This window comes from Myxine glutinosa, chromosome 8 (assembly GCF_964187855.1).
Source record: "Myxine glutinosa chromosome 8, kmMyxGlut1.1, whole genome shotgun sequence".
Lineage (NCBI taxonomy): Eukaryota > Metazoa > Chordata > Myxini > Myxiniformes > Myxinidae > Myxine > Myxine glutinosa.
Genome location: NC_136268.1, coordinates 138,627,117 through 138,645,228, shown reverse-complemented (window position 1 = coordinate 138,645,228; position 18,112 = coordinate 138,627,117). Strand labels below are relative to the sequence as shown.

The 18,112-nt window shown below is 41.3% G+C and overlaps 1 protein-coding gene across 1 annotated transcript in view; it reads left to right on the top strand.

Moving 5' to 3' along the window:
- LOC137432941 (uncharacterized) overlaps window positions 1-18,112 on the top strand; it is a 135,006-nt gene that overhangs the window by 21,238 nt on the left and 95,656 nt on the right. The window contains exons 4-12 of the mRNA XM_078783760.1: window positions 780-815; window positions 5,320-5,346; window positions 5,528-5,554; window positions 7,165-7,191; window positions 7,991-8,017; window positions 11,514-11,570; window positions 13,386-13,511; window positions 13,948-13,974; window positions 17,969-18,013. Of these exons, the coding sequence (XP_078639886.1) occupies window positions 780-815; window positions 5,320-5,346; window positions 5,528-5,554; window positions 7,165-7,191; window positions 7,991-8,017; window positions 11,514-11,570; window positions 13,386-13,511; window positions 13,948-13,974; window positions 17,969-18,013 (399 nt within the window). The remainder of the gene's footprint in view (window positions 1-779; window positions 816-5,319; window positions 5,347-5,527; window positions 5,555-7,164; window positions 7,192-7,990; window positions 8,018-11,513; window positions 11,571-13,385; window positions 13,512-13,947; window positions 13,975-17,968; window positions 18,014-18,112) is intronic.

The following is an 18,112-nucleotide window of genomic DNA, read 5'->3' as shown; positions in this document are numbered from 1 at the left end:
CTTCTCTGTGAACCTCTTCTGTCCCTCTTCCTCTCCCGCACCACCCCAACACTATGGCAATGGCTTGTGGAGATCTATTTTTCTCGTCATGTAATGTGGTGTCAAGAAATGTCTCTACCGAGGCAAAAGCATCAGAATTTAACGTTAATTTTAAGGTTTTGCCAATTAAGTCATTAAGGCAAAAGCACATGACAAAAACGTAATTAAGGTTTAAAATACTAGCTTGAAAATGACCCTCCAGGAGGGCCTCTCTCTATCGATCTACCTTTCTCTCTCCCTCTCTCTTGCTCCCCTTCTCAATAGACCTTCAGTGTTTATGTTTTATTCTCCAATGATTGACTCTGAGTGGCATGACGTGGCGCCGTAGATTTGTCGAGGTGAGCATGCCAGGAAGTTGAGGACTCTTGATGCTGAGGAATGTAGCAGTTGTAAATGAAATGGAGAGCAATTGCCAAACTTATTTCTAAAGGAATTATTTTACTTCAACAGTGCTATAGGCCCTGTGCACTTCCTAGAGTAATGGTCATTTGTGCTTGAATGGAGGCAGCGGTGGATGCAAACAAATCCTCTCGGTTCTTCATATCCAACAGTAAGTAAACAGGCCTTAGCTTTACAGAGTGTCCGTTCACTTGTGTTCTTTGCACAAACGTTGAGTTTGAGCAGGTTCTGCATTTCTCGCCAATGGCAGCGAAGGAGAGTTTGAGAGACCATGTGTGTGTTTATTTTAATTTGTTGTGTTATTTATTTTGTTTTTCCTGTTTTCCTCCTCCTCCCTCTAGGGTCAGCCTGGGATGCGGGGTTTCCCAGGATTTCCGGTGTGTGGTCTTGCAAGTGGAGCTAACAACAACCATACCTAACCACTTGTGTCTGGCCAACTGACTAGGATTGGCACAATTATTTTGTTTTTTCCTATTTGCTTTTTTGTGAGTCTTTAATCCAGCGTTGCAATCTAATTAACTCCGCCACTGAAGGGGCGGAGGTCGAGGTTATGTTTTCACCCCTGTCTGTCTGTTTGTCTGTCTGTCTGTCTGTTTGTTTGTGAACAGGATATCTTAAAAAGTTGTGGACGGATTCAGACGAAATTTGGTGGACAGGTTGGGTATATGACAAGGACAAAAACATTAGATTTTGATGAAGATCCGAATCCTGATCCGGATCAGAAATTTTAAGTGATTCTTCACCATTGAGTGATAGGGTTAATGCAATATATAGCAAAATATCTCAAAAGGTTGTGGACGGATTCGGACGAAATTTTGTGGCAAGGACGAAATTATACGATTTTGGTGAAGACCTGAATCCGAATCCAGATCTGAGAATTTTATTTATTTATAAGTGATTCTTCATCATTGAGTAATAAGGCCAAACACAATATATAGCATGATATTTCAAAAAGTTGTGGACGAGTTATGACAAAACTAGGTGGATGAGTTGGTTAGGGGACAAGAACAACCCGATTAGATTTTAGTTCAGGTCTGAATCTAGATCAGACCTATCAGTGGGTACAAAACGTAAAGTGTTCACACTAGCTGAGGTTTGCACTCTACCGAGTGTCGGTCTAGCTTTAACCTGTGATGACAACTCTGGTTCTCGGTTTACAACATAACCGGCTTTGTCTTCATTAAGATGGAAAGCAACAAAACTGAAGATAGCTTTGGCCACACTCAAGCAGATGTGTGTGTGTGTGTGTGTGTGTGTGTGTGTGTGTGTGTGTGTGTGTGTGTGTGTGTGTGTGTGTGTGTGTGTGTGTGTGTGTGTGTGTGTGTGTGTGTAAGTAATGGATTGATGTGACCATAACATTTCCTCTCTAATACTATGCTGTTTCTTTGGGTGTGCATATTTGCATGCATTCTATTAAAACTCCTTTATGTTTAAAATGCAGAATCTCCTTTTTACATTGAGCCCTGTTAGCTGGATTTGCAGGTCAATATATCATGGTAGTTTGAGTGTAGTGCTACTGAGAGATGTGTGAGCCCGGATATATGTTTTTCTCCATATAGGCCCAGTAACAAGTGAATCACTATGATAGATAGGAACAATGTTTTGCTGAGAAAAGAGGTCGCTTTCTGAATTTAGTTTGATAGTTGATTGAAAGTTGAAGTTGAAAACTGATTTGATTGATTTGATTGAGTTGATTTGATAGTTGAAAAAGCCTGGTGTTAGCTTAGCGGTTAGGGTGCCGGCTGGGGATCCTAGGATCCTGGGTTTGAATCCCGATCGATCGCTGAATTAACGCCAGGAGGGTTGACTCAGCCTGTCATCCTTCTGAGGTCCGCAAATGGAGTACCAGCTTGCTGGGATGAATGATCCCGGTGTGTACCCCGGTTTAGAATAGGTACACTGTATCCCTGTGCATCGTAAGAGGCGACCAAGGGTTGGCGTCAGGAAGGGCATCCGGCCATAAAAACATTGCCTCAAACAGGGAACCATGATTGTCATGGGGCCCGCAAGGCTAACCCCTGCTCTAGCGGGGAAAATGGCCTTAAAACGATCATTCATTCAGTTGAGGTTGGTTTCGGTTTAAAAAAATGAACTGGTTTGCATTTATTTAGTGCTTTTAAACAGCAAAAGTAGTATGTTTTGCTGAGGCAGGAAAGTCCCCCTGGATCAATCGGAAACAGGAAGATTAGAGCTGATGGAAAGATGAACCGTTAATGATATAACATTGGTATCATGTGACGGGACACTTCACACTCGTGATTGGTAAGCCACATGCTGCTATCTTGTCACAACTCACAACAAAATGTCACCGTGATCATAAGTGTTACCAGCTTCACAATATTCTCCGTCGGAAATGCGAGCACTTTAGGCTATCGCAGGCACTTTGATGTAATGAGTTCCTAGTTGTGACATCCAAGATAATACTGCCACAAGCCTTTCCCTGACATCCAAGATAATGCACGTCAGACAGATTAATTGGAGCAGATGCTGCAAAAATCGCTGTCTTGTTCGTTTGGCTCACTGTTAAGCCATTGCTGGGGAGCGATAGGTCATTGCAGATTCGCACTCACCCTGAGCTGTCAAGCCTGGGTTCAAATCCCGACCCAGCTATAAACTCCTCCTGGTGTTTCGCAGGCAGGGTAATTCATCAATGGGTCTACCAGGTCCCTCGGATGGATGACAAACTGGGCGTCCCGTCTGCCGGCATTAAGATCGCACGGTGTCTTTCGCGAAGCGTAGGCAGACTGAACTAATTCCCAAAAAACTCCTAATTTAACCTGGAGGGGGCATTGCATCAGCAGCACAGATGCGCCTCCAGCAAACGATGCCACCTGCAGCCATGCACTTTATGCAAAAGAAGGTCATTGCGGTCTTTTTCCCTTGTACCGGTTTATTAGACTGGCATCATTGCTACAATATGCAGTGAGTGATGAAGCAATTGCCTTGAAACATCCCCTTACTTTGTTCCCATTGTGTTTTTGTTGGTTTCTTATTGTATATCCCTTAAACCCGGTTCGTTCTCTTAATGTGCTGTCACTTTTATTACTTCTCAACAGACCTTGAGTCAGTGGTCCCAATATTGAGGGTCATCTCTAGTTGAGTCTCAAGTCAGATTTGGTTTTTGTGTTCATGTCAACCTGAGAATGATGTCACCTTGTCTCACAGGTATTTCTTTCATATCAATCTGTTTTTCCCCTTCATATTCACTTCCACCTGCCTTCCCAGTGGAGATTTTATTTGAAATGCACAATTAAGTTTCCAACGACTCGTAAAATGACTCTCGAGATCAGATCGAAAGACTCGAGTCGAAAGGTCCAAGTCCGAGTCCTGTTGAGTCTCCAGTGAAGTTGTGAGTCATAAAAATCTGGTGACGTATCTACCTCGAGTCTGTCTTCGGCTCAAGTACTACAAACCTGCTTCTCAACTTCCACCCTTCGACCGATTCCTCGTCTTTTTTTTTTCTTTTTTAGCTCACCTGTAACGTATTCCGGGGAACTTTTAGGATGTCACGTCGTCCGTCAGTCCGTAAACACTTGCAAGTTCTTCTCCAAAACTGCTCATGGGATCGTGACCAAACTTGGCTAAAATTATATTTGGTATGTTGCAACTCAAGATTGTTTACAGCATTATAAAAAATTCCGATCGGCAATTCCGATGAAACTTGACCATAACCTTTGTCACCCGTGATGTGCAAAAGTTTGTTTACGACATTTAAAAAATCGGGTTCTAAAGGGGTATTTGGGGGGACAGTGGGCGGTTGCCCTCCAAAATAGGTTGTTTTGTTGTTTAAAGTCTTATGATTATGTTAGTATGATTCTACATGCTGCCCTGTCTCCTAGAAACCATTGAAATTGGTTTAAAATACCGTGATACTGTTTAAAATACCTTTAGTCGGTGTAGTGTACTGTTTTATTCTACCAGGTGTGCACCCAGAGGTATTGCCCCGATTTTTATTATCATCTTCGACGTACTCCTGTTTAAGTTGGACACAAATATTATCTACAATCTCATATTGCTTCTATTAAAGGTTCATTTGACAGTGGATATAGTGTATGTCCATCACACGAGGCTGACATCCTCATCGGTGATGCCTTTTCCTACTTGTTACCCTCTTAAAGGAACACCTGGTTGGTAAAGTGGGGCCAACAGACGTGAACTTTAGGATAATTCTTATTCTTATGATAATTTACCATAAAAATATGTTTTTTACATTTTATAATATGTGCTCTGTGGGATAATAATGTACGAGCAATAAAATAGCAGTAAGAGATTGAGCTTTTATCCCAGTTGATGATTCTGGAGTGGGAACTTGAACTTGTTCAAAGGTATAATCCTATGAGGGACCATGGGAGAGAGATTCCCTTCGAGGCACCTGGAAATGGGAGAAGGTTTGATTGATTTGGAGACAACACTCACCCACCATGACAGGCCCAATGAAACAAAATTTCTCAGCAGATGGCTCGCTCAGCAACTCTAAGCCTCAGCTTGTCACTTGGGGTTTACTGGAAGCCTCTGGCCTAGCAAATTGTCAACTTTCCCATTTCTAGCTAAGCCTTTCTGCCTTAGTTAGTTGACTTGTGCATTACTCCAATACTCACCCTGCTTGTCTTGTTCTTACATGCACTTTGACCTTTCCCTTTCCTTCATGCATCCATCCCCTCCTCTTTTTCCTTTTGACTTTCCCATTGCTGCGTTGCCCGTCTCGGAAAACTTATGCTTGTGTGAATAAGTTTCCGATATGGCGATATAATTGTGTGCCAACAATGTTCACACTCTCTCCCTCTCTCTTTTCTTCTCCTCCTTTGCCTCTCTCATTGCTTGTATTTTCCTTTTTGGATACATTTTCTTATTACTTCTTCCTCTCTTGTTTTCCTTCTTCAGGGGCCGATTGGGCTGGATGGAAGGCCGGTAGGTGAACTCCCCTCTCCTCACTACTGCTAAATGACAAACAACACAATTTGATTGTTCTGGCATTAGTCATTTTATTATATCAGTAATCTGACTATCTTTTTATTGTTTTTACCTTGATCACTTTCTAATGGTTGACTTTGTGGATGCATTTGCCTTGTTTGATGGACTTTTTTCCCAGGCTCCTCCCGGTCGCAAAGGTGACAAGGTGAGTGTTCTATTTCTGCGTTATCATTACCTCCGTCAATAAAGGTGGACGGAGGTTATGTTTTCACTCCTGTTTGCTTGTCTGTGAGCAGGATATCTCAAAAAGTTATGAATGGATTTGGATGAAACTCAGTGGATAGGTTGGGTGTGTGACAAGGAAGAACTGATTTGATTTTGGTGAAGATCCGGATGTAGAATACTGGAACTTTCTTAAGTGAATCTTCACCATTGAGTGATGGGGCCAAAAACGCAATATAGCATGATAACTCAAAAAGTTATGGATAAGTTATGACAAAACTTGGTGGATGAGTTGGTTAGGTGACAAGAACAAGCTGATTCGATTTTCGTTCAGGTCTGAATCCAGATCCGGCCTATCGGTGGGATACAAAATGCAAACTGTTCTACCTGGGGGAGGTATGCTCTCTACCGAGTACCGTTCTAATTCCTCCTTTCATCATAACATATGAGAGGTAGAGTAAGAAGAAATCCGAAGAGCATTTGATCAATGAAGAGCAAATATACAACTGGTTTGGTGGTTGTGCGTGTGTTCGACTAGTTCTTTTCCATTCACTGGCGTGGGGTTGACACCAACATTCATTCATTTGTGATGTTACATGTCTTTGCCTCCTCGAGTAAAATACCTTACCGAAGCAAGATTAATGACATCATGCAGACAATATGCTGCTCTCGCCAAATCCTCCATCCACATTTTCCGAACCAGTGTGTATGCATTTTGACAACGACAATGATGCGGGGCTTTCAGCACCCCCAATACCATATAGTTGAGGTTTAACATTCCTGAGACACAAACGAGTATTCACAACTCTATTAGCGCAACATAATCCAATCAAAATGGTATCGTAAACAAAGGAAAACACTGTTATTATAGTTTTCAGATACGTGGCTCCACGCGGGTAGTTTGTTTACAGCGGGCCTTGCTCGAATGCGAGATTTCACCACCTCTGAAGCAGGAAGACATAGCAGTGGAGAGTTTTGTCTGTGAATGAAAAGTGGTGTGAAATAGAGAAATGAAGGTGACGTGAGAAAATAAACAGTCGGATCAGAATTGATTTTTGGTGAGAGAGCGCTGTGCTCCTCGGTGGGTCGCGGTGCAGAGCTAAAGAGAGAGGGAAGGGCACGGTGGAAGTTCTGAGGGTTGTGAACGAAGGGTTGGGCCTTAGGTCTGTGTATTTTTAATGAAAATTCCGGAAGGTTTGTCTGACAGCTGACGAAAGAAAGTGTGAGGAGAGAGAGCTACCTTGTCTTTGAAAGGCATCTTTGTTGAGGGAAATGAAGAATGTAAGTGGAGGCAGATGTGGCTCGTGTATGGACATGCTGAGAATGGTGTGCGAATGGCAAGCGGCCTTGTCATTTTTATTTTTGTCGATATCTGCAAATCAAAACCATGTATATATCTATCCGTCTACCTTTCTATCCTTCGTCATCTCCAAACTATCCTTCGGTCATCTCTGTGATGGTCGTTTTAAGCTTTGGCAATTCCACAAAGGCAAACCTATAAGTTTGGGTTTTAAAACGATGTACATAGCCATGACGTCACATGGATGTGACATTGAATTCTTATGATTTACACCTGCATTTCCATGTCCGCAGGGTTCACCTGGGCCAAAGGGCGATAAGGTGAGTTTTATCAATTTATTTAAGACATGAGATGTATCAATGCACCATATATACTTGATGGTGATCTTTTTTTTTCAGTACGCTATCATGCATACTTTAAGCGATGCCATAGATTCATAGAATGACAAAAAAGATTAAAGAAAACCTTTCTATAAAACAGGAAGTAAATAACCTTGGAGTTTAGGGAGACCTGATGCGTCTGTTGGACGGTTGAGAAGAATTGTTGCTTCATAATCTGTAATAGAGAAGAAAGTACACTAGCTCAGCTGCAATAGTATCCCTACCAACTTTTATGAGAACATTATGGAATAGAAAACAAATATCTGTGTTTACGTCATCGCCTTTAGGAAATCTTGTATGATGTGGCAAGTGTTCCTTGGCTTGAGAAATGGGTGCATAACACAGCTTACTTATCCTGTGCTGCTCTCTAATAATATATGAGTTGCCGCACAAGGAGCATCAATGCAGGAGGAGGTTGTTCAGCTGCCAACCTATGGTTGGTTGGCAATGCTCTATCTGTTTTTTAAATGCTGAGAGTTCAAGCTAGGAGGTAGCAAGTACCAAGTTTCAAGTCTTTCGTATGACTCGGCCAGAGTCGGGTTCAAACTGCCGACCTCCCATCCTCAGAGCAGATGCTCTTACTGTGACGCCACCAAATGTGGTGATGAGGTTTGTTAAAGTTTCTGTGTTTAATTCTCTGCAAGACAAGTCTGAGTTCAAAAGCATTGTGAACTGAGTGAGGTAACCTTATGAAGTGAAGTCCGCATTGCTTGGTAACCCGATGCTTGGTGTCTTTCAGGGTGATCAGGGAGACATTGGACCACGGGTGAGTAGCATGCCGGTGACCTGTGGTAACTACAAGGGAATGATGTGTTGGGTGCTTTTTCGATGCTTCCTCCTAATCTCGCTTCGCTTCGTGCCACGAGCCACACGTCAAAAGCCGCACCTCGGCACACTGTTCCGTGACAACATTGGCTCGCATTTCTTTTTCCCGAAATTCCAGCACTAGCACCCAGTACTCTGCTAAAGTCCAAACACGTCGTGGGTGTGAGCTAATCCTTTACCTATCCAAGGCACGAGCCTCAGGCAAACAGGCCCAGCTTTGCTTTGCTTCCCATGGCGGTTATCATACCTGTGTCAACTTTTAATTGATAAAACCTATTGGTTGAATTGTCCACTGATGCAGCCTTACATTATGCTCTACAATACAAAGGCGTTGCTGTTCCTTTTCATAATATGGAGGACTTGATGTACCTCTTCGCTGTTTAATATTCTTTGCCAAATAACCTGCCAATAAACCACATCTGTTATCCATATTTAACATTGTCCGTTGTTGGATGTTCAAACCATAAGGCTTGTTCGAGAGCAGTGGTAGTTGTTCCCATACTCTTGACAGAGTGCCAGAGGAACTATCCTGGAGAGGTTGCGAGTCCATCACTGGGGGTTTGAAGTACCCTCAATATCCATGGGAATCAGATCCAAACCAGTGAAGACGATGCACACGTAATTTATTGGACTTATTCAATTGGATGGGCTGGCAGGATGGCCAAGACGTACGCACAAGATGTACGGTTTGAATCCCGACCTGGCTCTAAACTGTCAACCCAGTGTTCCACAAGCAGGGTGATTCATGAATGTGTGTGCCGTACCTCGGATGGATGTTAAATGAGCATCCCATCTGCCAGCATTCGTTGGTGGACGTTAAAGGTCACTGAAAGGTTGACTACTGAGAAACTGCTTTAATACAGCACTAATCCACCTTTAACATTGATATAAGCCAAACAACATTGTTTGTGCGAATGATTCTTCAGATTGGGAGTGATGTAACCAGATCATCATTCATCCAGAATATTTCTATAACTTTCCAACCGTGTGGAGTTCACATCTCAGAGGGTCTAAGGGTGACAAATTCCTCGAAACAGGATGTCCTGGAGATGTTGTATTAGGTTAGGTTTGGAGACATTGCAATCCATGGAATGATTGGGAGACACGGCTTGCTGTGGATAGTCATTGTCTTCTTGCACAATGCACAGTTGTCTATGATGGCATGAAATGGAACAATGAAGAATTGACCAGAATACAGCAGAAAGTTATTCCTCGATGATGATTAGCTTGCTGGTTTTTTTTCCCCTATTCAGTTATGGCCATACATACCATCAGTTACTTTTGCCGTACAAACCACATATTGCATAAGTTTCTGGGAGATACCATCTCCAAGGATGTTTCGGTACCTTATTTTGGTATTTTGGAAGTCAAGGTTGAAACATTACTCCTATTACATCTAAATGTTCCAGGCCCACTACCTCTGGACCAGTTTGCACTCGTGCCTTGTTAAACTCGTATGGAAAAGTGCTGTCAAGACTAATTGGGTTTGCAAATCCGTCTCCATTTTTTTTAAAACGAAATAGCTCCAAACAAGGCATAAAGCCACTCCAGGTAAGGGGCAATGAATGATCGTTTTAAGGCCATTTTCCCCGCAAGAGCAGGGGTTAGCCTTGCGGGCCCCATGACAATCATGGTTCCCTGTTTGAGGCAATGTTTTTATGGCCGGATGCCCTTCCTGACGCCAACCCTTAGTCGCCTCTTACAATGCGCAGGGATACGGTGTACCTATTCTAAATCGGGGTACACACCGGGATCATTCATCCCAGCAAGCTGGTACTCAATTTGCCGACCTCGGAAGGATGACAGGCGGAGTCAACCCCCCTGGCGTTAATTCAGCAATCGACCGGGATTCAAACTCAGGATCCTATGATCCCAAGCCGGCACCCTAACCGCTAAGCCAACACCAGGCTTTTATTTCATATACATACTTAATAAGCATTATTTATTTAAATCTAAAATCTGCACGGCCCATTTCTAAAGTGCGTTTGTAACTGTGTCCTTGATGAGGTCTTGCATCCTGGTTTTATTTTTTTTAGTTTAAACGACGATTAATCTCATTGAAACGGAATCATCGAAAACAGAATCTGCTTTTGCTACGGCTGTCTCGCTCGCCGATACCTGATACAAAGTCTGAATGCCAAGTTTTTGGTTGCAGTTCCTTCATGCCAGATTGGTTCAAGAATGCCAAGAGCAGTTATCTTCAACGATGCAGCTCATCGTCACAAACCTGCTGAAAATAATCATTGAAATTCCATCTGGATTTTAAGAACATTCTCGATGCACACGGTGTGCTTTAAGAACGAGCACCGTGCGTTTTCTTACAGCTACGTGCCACTGTCTCTATTTAGTGTAATCGATATGTTTGTAAATTCCGTTCATTTCGCCTTCTAGAACATTCAGAAATGCAGGCTTTTCCTAATATTTCTTCCTAATTTTTGTTTTTTGCAATTATTTTTTATTTATTTATTATTATTATTATTATTTTTAATTATTTATTTATTTATTTATTTTTCTCCTTTTCCGAATTTTTTTTCCTTATAAAACAACAATGCAAATGATTTCGTGATGTCTAACATAATAGCAATTTAATAGGTCGGAATATCCCTTTTTATTTGCAGCACGTATAAAATTCTTAAGACTGGTCTGACAAACCGAAGGAGTATCGAGTAATTTGTTTATTATGCACATTTTATACCAATTGCCAACCTTCCATATCCTTAGAGACTGGCATGCACATAGCCTTCTGCCAACGTTTGAAGGCCTAGCCTTTTGCTAGTTGTACAACACAGGCCTTGTGTGAGTGATGGGATTAAATTTCCCTCAATACGAATGCGTTTTGCTACAGCTCCTCCTGGGTACTGTGCACCATGTGTAAAAGAGAGTAGGAAGTCGAGTTCAAATGTGTCAAACTGCCACATTTCTTTGGCAGTTAAATTTCTGACAAGCGTGGTCTTTTTCTCTTAAAAGCTTTTACCTTGGCCATTTTTCTTATCCAAATCATAACACGGTTTCAATTGGAGTACTGAGATGATGCAGGGACGCATGGACAGAAACCCGATCGCGTGGCCTCACACGCGGGATTCGTCCACCATGTTTGCCTTTTGCTGTCACTAATCTGCCTGCTGAGTGATTCCACTTGTTGCCTACCGCCCTTCCCTCCTCCCTCCATTCTGCCTCCCCATCCCTCCCGTCAATACCCACATTCCCTCATTTAAACCCCACTTTCCTCATCTATATGCTCTTCATTCAGTTTATTTGCTTTTTGATTTTATTTTATCCTATTTATTATTAATTTTTTAAAACTTAGAACTCTTGCGCAATCTGTATTGCAATTCCATCCGACAACTCCACTTCTCAATCACACCACCCACTCCCTCCACCCATTCAACCCGTCTTCCTTTCTACTTCCCCCTCCTTCCTCGGCTCCTGGGTACCAGGGCCTTTCCGGATTACCACCACCTATTGGTTTCCTCGGTAACCAGATTCAGCTGAAGGTTTGTCTACTAATGCCGCCGATCCCTCTCCCACCTTGGTCGTGCCGGGCCCAGTTTCACCAGTCGCCAACTCTGACGGACCCGACTCTAAAATCGTATTAACGAATGCAACATATGCACATAGCAAAGGCAGTTGAAATGTGTAACATTTCTGACATCAAACTTGATTCCAGTAAACCAAAAATTCATTCAATGAAAGTGTCCCTGGCATGGTCATTTCTGTCAGAATTGCGATCGGCTGAACTGGATTGGTCGTTTGAGTAACTTTGTTCACAGCCTCATATGTCAAACTTCACTTTTTTAGACTCACAATTTGATGCTTGTTTTTTTCATACAACCGTTATTTGATACATCTGTAATGAAACATGGAATTTGCTGGAAATCAGAGGCACCTGTGACCTTGGATGCTCAACGACATCTTCCTGGCACTTTCGCTCACTCTGCCAAACCTTTACTGCACTGACATTTCTCTCTGTCTTTGTCTCGATGTTGCTTATGTTGTCTTTGCTTCCTTTTGTCCCCTGCTTTTGTCTTTTTGTCCTTGTTCCTGTCTCTGTGTGGTTTTGTCTTTCTCTCTCTCTTTCCAGCTCGTCTTCCCCAGGATAAGCCATGGCTTCCTGGCTGCTGATCAGCACTTTATCAAACGACGGTTCTTCAAGGTGGAACGAACCTAATCCTCGATCTGTTTGACACGAGTGGTTCCTTGATCGACACTAACCTATAAAGGCCCAAAATTGATTTTCAAAACCCATGCTGGAGTCATTAGCAAGGGTCTTAATACCCACTTTTCTTTTCCCCGAGGCTCTGTATGAGCGTGCGTTAGGTGTCCCAAAACTGCTTCGTAAGAAAACAGAAACCAGTGTCGAGGCATTCAATGTATTCCAACTTTTCCCAATGATTGCCTTACATTCCTATCACCGTCATGTCCTCTTTTATTCCAATTTAGAGACCTGACATTGAAAGGAAGTACAATTGCATACACTGCACGTTCTGAGTACCTACAGCTGCCACCTTTTCCCCACATTTTCATTGCCTCTCAACTCCAAGAAGTACCTACTTTTTGGATTCCTTGACATTGTACGACGTATACCGTCACATTTGTCAAAATTTTCCTCACGGAGAAGATTTTCTCGTTACTTTCAGTATATTTATAATCCATCCCCAAACCTTCACAAATCGGCCTGCTGCCAGCATGGTTAAAGTCTTTGAAATGTACAACAGGGCCTTGGTAATTCTTGCTGACTTTGTGTGCACTTTGACCTTTTTCAAAATTCATTTGTTTTTCTTCTTCCCTTTTTATTACGTTTCATCCTTTCCTCTTTTCCATATCTGAAGTTTTTGAAAATGCAAACCTCATTGAAAAAGTATAAATGCAGCTGAAATATCACTTTGGTGATTATGCCACCATCTCCGATAGATCGATTGTGGATGTATAATCCCGAAAGTGATATCCCAGCTGTACCCAATTTCTGCATTTATTTTATTTTCTGAACTATCCACTTACTAACTGCTTCCATCATTTTCCAAATCCACCGACGCTTATTATTGTCAGCAATCGAAATATATCACTACGTTCTCATCATGTCAATAATGCTATCACGTCTAATTTATTCACACTCGTTTGTCATAACAAAATTCATTCATCTAATTCATCACTAATGTGGTCATTCATTCTGTTATTTGTTCATAAAGTTCATTCACATATTGCTGTCCTAATATATTCATTCTTGTATTCACAACACCTCCTGGAGGTGTGAAAGTAAGTTCCACATTTTAATTTTTTTCCTGCTATTCCATTTTTTTTTAATTGTTCAGGGTGAACAGGGAATTGCTGGCCCACCTGGACCAGCAGGACCACCAGGACCTCAGGGTATTGAGGGGCCGCCAGGCCCTCAAGGTCCCCTGGGAAAGGATGCTTCCAGAGGCCTTCCAGGGTTACCGGTAGGCCTTGCATCTGTCTGCTGGCTCACTTGTAAATGGGATTGGTGTACCTTTGCCTAATCTATATTCCAGACAAAAATGTAGCTTGTAAGTCTGTTGACCATTAATTTGGGCCTTCCATGCAATAAATCATCAGACTCAAACATATGACCTATTCAATCTTTGAATTTCATCGTTTCATATTTGCATCCCACACATTCCCATTCTGTGCTAAAGCATTGGGCCAAACTTACCAGTACACAATGCTTTTTCCTTACAGTATTCATCCTTTACGTCTTCCTCCCTAACAACCCTTCAGAATAGGAATCATTTTATTTTAACAAAACGCCACGTTTTAAATGAGTCATTTTCCCACGTTTCCTTTTTCTTTGGCTCTTGTTTGAGTATCTAACTCTCATATATTGATTTTCTAGATGTAATATTTTTCTCTTTTCAGGGTGCCCCGGGAATCACAGGATCCAAGGTTGGTCCATATATTAATTGCACTAATGCTTTCCATAAACCTAATTAATTCCTATTTAAAACGGTCTGTCTGTGTCCACATTTTAGAACGGTTTCCTCGGCGTCTCTCAATGGCAAACCACAATAAAAATGACTCACAGAGCATGCAGAGGCAGAGGATTTAACTTCACATCAACTATAAACCAGGAATGCCTCTTCATCTTCTTATTCTTCTTCCTCTTATTCTTCTTTCTCTTCCTCTTCTTCTTCTTCTTCGAGGATTTAATGACTTGGAGTTAGTTGGTCCTTTTATTTGGCAGTTTTTCAGCAGGAAATGCCAGGATATGTGTTGTACAAAGGTGTTGAAAATCTCTCTTTCAGAAAAGGTAGTCCATACAATGCCTTGGAGAGCAACCTTTTTATTGTAAAAAGAGAAATATGTGTCTAAACTCATGGCATTGCTGAGTTACAGTGGAAATGTAGAAATACTGACATTGAGGAGGGAAAAGCAAGCAGATGGAAAGGACAACTTGAGGGCAGTAAACGTTTCGTATAATTAGAAGTTTAGGAGAGAACTTTGGTATAATTTGATATGACGTGATCATAAGCTAACACCTTGAATGAGTTAGATGTGCAGGACTGGACAGAAACTGAAAGACTGTTCCACATATGGAAGAAAAACAAAAAGGGTGACAAGGATTGGACATTAGGTGTCACAATTTCATTTGGAATAAAAAGTGTGTTGGACAATGAAACATGTTCAACAGAATGGAGTTGGAGATGGAGTTGGAGATGGAGTTGGAGATGGAGTTGGAGATGGAGTTGGAGTCGGATGGATTTTTATTTATTTATTCAGAGCCAAGGCTTGTGGAAAAGCTAAAACACCGAATGGATCAGGATGCAACATAACAAAAGGAACAGTAGAAAAAGAAGAAATGCTAACACGTAAATTGCAGAGGGACAAAGTAAATGGAGACAGACAACCAGGAATGCGCGTGTAAGATGAGACCGGGGAGCCAGCCCAGAGGGGAGAGCAGTACTCCATCAAGCGGCGGATGAAAGCCTTGAAGGTGGATAGGAGTTCACCTGTGCTAAGGAAGGACCTTACACGACGGAGGATACCCAGTCGGAGACTGGCTTTGGAGGCCAATGAAAGATCATGGCTGAGTGTGACACCCAAGAGATTTAGTGACTGAACTTCTTTGAGAGAGTTGGTAAGAGATGAGATGGATTTGTCATATGGTCATATGTCATATGTGTGCGTGTGCGTGCGTGTGTGTGTGTGTGTGTGTGTGTGTGTGTGTGTGTGTGTGTGTGTGTGTGTGTGTGTGTGTGTGTGTGTGTGTCATTTCTGAGGAGTAAAAGACATGTTCCAAGTGTTTGGCCAGTTTGATTTTGTTATGGTTTGAAGAGATCCCAGGGCTGCTGCCTGTCTATCTGATGGATGAGGAATGTCATGGCAGAGGTGAAGACATCCTCAAATAGATAACAAGGATTTTCTAGAGTCAGAAAGATCATTGATGGAGATCAGGAATATGACTGGGCCCAGAACACTGCCTTGGGGTACTCAAGCTTTGACAAGGAGAGGGGATGAAAGGATTCTGTTGAGAGCCACATGTTAGCTACGAGAGTAGAGGAAGTTATAGTAACCCAAGAGTGGAGTTGGCCTTAGGTGCCAGAGGCACAGAATTTGGAGAGCAAGTCAAGATGCCAAACTATCATAAGCTTGAGAAGCAGAGGTGGGCTGGGGGAAAAAAACACCACTTAAAATATTGCAATCTATATTGGATCACATGAGCAGATGGGGAGGGTGCTGACATCAAGTGGTGTGACACCATGAATGGATGTGAAAGGGAATTTATTGTCGAGTTGACGTATCATCTGCAAAATGGACATCTTAGGATTCCCCAACTGGATATAAGGTGACGATTTGGTTGAAGCCACGTAGGTGCAAGATGAGGCTTGGTGAACTGTCCATTTTAGAGTGAAGGGGTTGGGTAAATAAGCCTTTTGAAAAAGAAAAGGAAGAGGTTTTGAAGAAGAAGAATAAATTGGTTGTTCCTCATGGAGTAATAAGGAGAGTAAGGCATTTTTTAAATTACATTTTTGAAGGGTTTTGTAAAATGTTGTTAAGAGCTTTCAAAGGAAGAAACGTTTTATTCATTGAAGATTCAGTTTGGGGATATTGAAAAGGAGATGGGATAGGGAATGAAAGAGTAACTCTGTGCATGAGATTAGATTGAGTTTGGTTTATTTTCTGATGATTATGTGGTGTTTTTTGTTGTTGTTTTTTGGAGTGAAGAAGAGCTTTTTGTTGTTTATATATATTTTGGAGCGAGGAGGGGAAAATTTTAATTTGAGGGATAAAGAGTAACAATGCCTTGGCTAAAAGGAGTGAAAATCATGCAAATGCAATCAAAAATGGACACAGAAGCAACAACCCGACTAGCCCAGCCCTTCACGAGTAGGCCGGACTATACCAGAAAACTCGATGATTAACACAAAATACAGTTTGGTACAGAAAATTGGACGAAAACACAACCAGCAAAATAGGAATGAAAACAACATGGTAAAACACAACGTAACTTGTCCGGGAAACATAGATTTGATGAACTGGAAGGACGAACTGCTGATTCCACATCCGTGTGCATTAAACCCTGAACTTAATAAAAGAACTGATATTGCATGACCGGAATAAAGTCGCGAATGAGAGATGCCCACAAAAAAAGTGTGTATATATATACGTATATCTATATATATATTTCTATATATTTCTATATATACTAGCCGAAAGCACCCGACGTTGCCCGGGTTCTTTTTGAATGAATTTACTACTATAATTCAGCTTTTACCTCGCGGCCGTAGAAGATTGACTACTATAATTCAGCTCAGCTGTTAATTGCGAAATGGGCCCAGCCCGGCCGAGGTGGGCCTCGACCGGCCTCGCCACCTAGCCTATAACCTTCCGGGGCCTGTCCCGACATTTTTTGTTTTTGAGGTTTCCTCCTATCTTTCACCGTTCAGGAGATTAGCGTGTGTAGACAAACAAACAAACAAACAAACAAAAACTTTCTTATATATATATATATATATATATATATATATATATATATATATATATATATATATATATAGATATAGATATATATATATATATATATAGATATATATATATATATATATATATATATATATATATATATATATATATATATATATATATATATATATAGATAGATATATCAAGACAAATGTCTTCATTATTTAATTTCGACAAGTTGTTGATTTGCACTTCCCAGCTGCCCTGGCTTCCATTTGATGTAATATTCCCATAACCTTTCGAATCATTAAGTTTGATTAATTTCTGAACCATTTATCCTCGTGTCACTTGAACTTTCATTCTCTGTGAGTCACCACTTAAGATAAGCTTTTTCGGATTTTTATTATTATTAAATGAATGCACATCATTGACTGACTTGTATAAAGGCCATCTTTATGATTTATTTTTATTTTTAAATGAGCGTTTTTTAGCCAATGGAATGCTGTTCTCAACTGTTGCTTTGATTTGTAAGTTCAGGTCCGATAGTTGGATCCAATCAGCATTCTCAAACACCTTTTGTTTTGAGAAGGAGACAATAGTTCAGACCTGTTTATTGGTGTTATATGGATCCACATCTCGTGCATACGAGTCCACAACCAAGTAACTAACGTTAAGTGAAACTTGTAGCCATCTTGGAGAAATAAACTACTACCTTGTGAAGCACTTCGCTACCGTCAGTTCTATATACAATTTCTAGGAAATATATTGCACGCATATTGGGTCACATGATCAGGTATCTGACACTTATTTATGAAATAATAATTAAAAACACATTTCTGCATTGCAGTAGCTTGGTCAACGTAATTTTTATTGCCTTTGATCATTCAGTATGCAAAGATACTTCTTTAAGTCAATATTCCTCCTCCATCTCCTTGACCACCCCTCCATCCCCCCCACCCTTCCCGTTCTCTCACAGGGTGATGCTGGAGACCCAGGAATAAAAGGAAGACAAGGAGAAAATGTAAGGTGTATTGCTATGAGTTCCTGCAGGCAATCTATCACAACAAAGGCCTATCAGTCCTTGTTGATTTATTTATTTATTTTGGTCATTTTCACATCG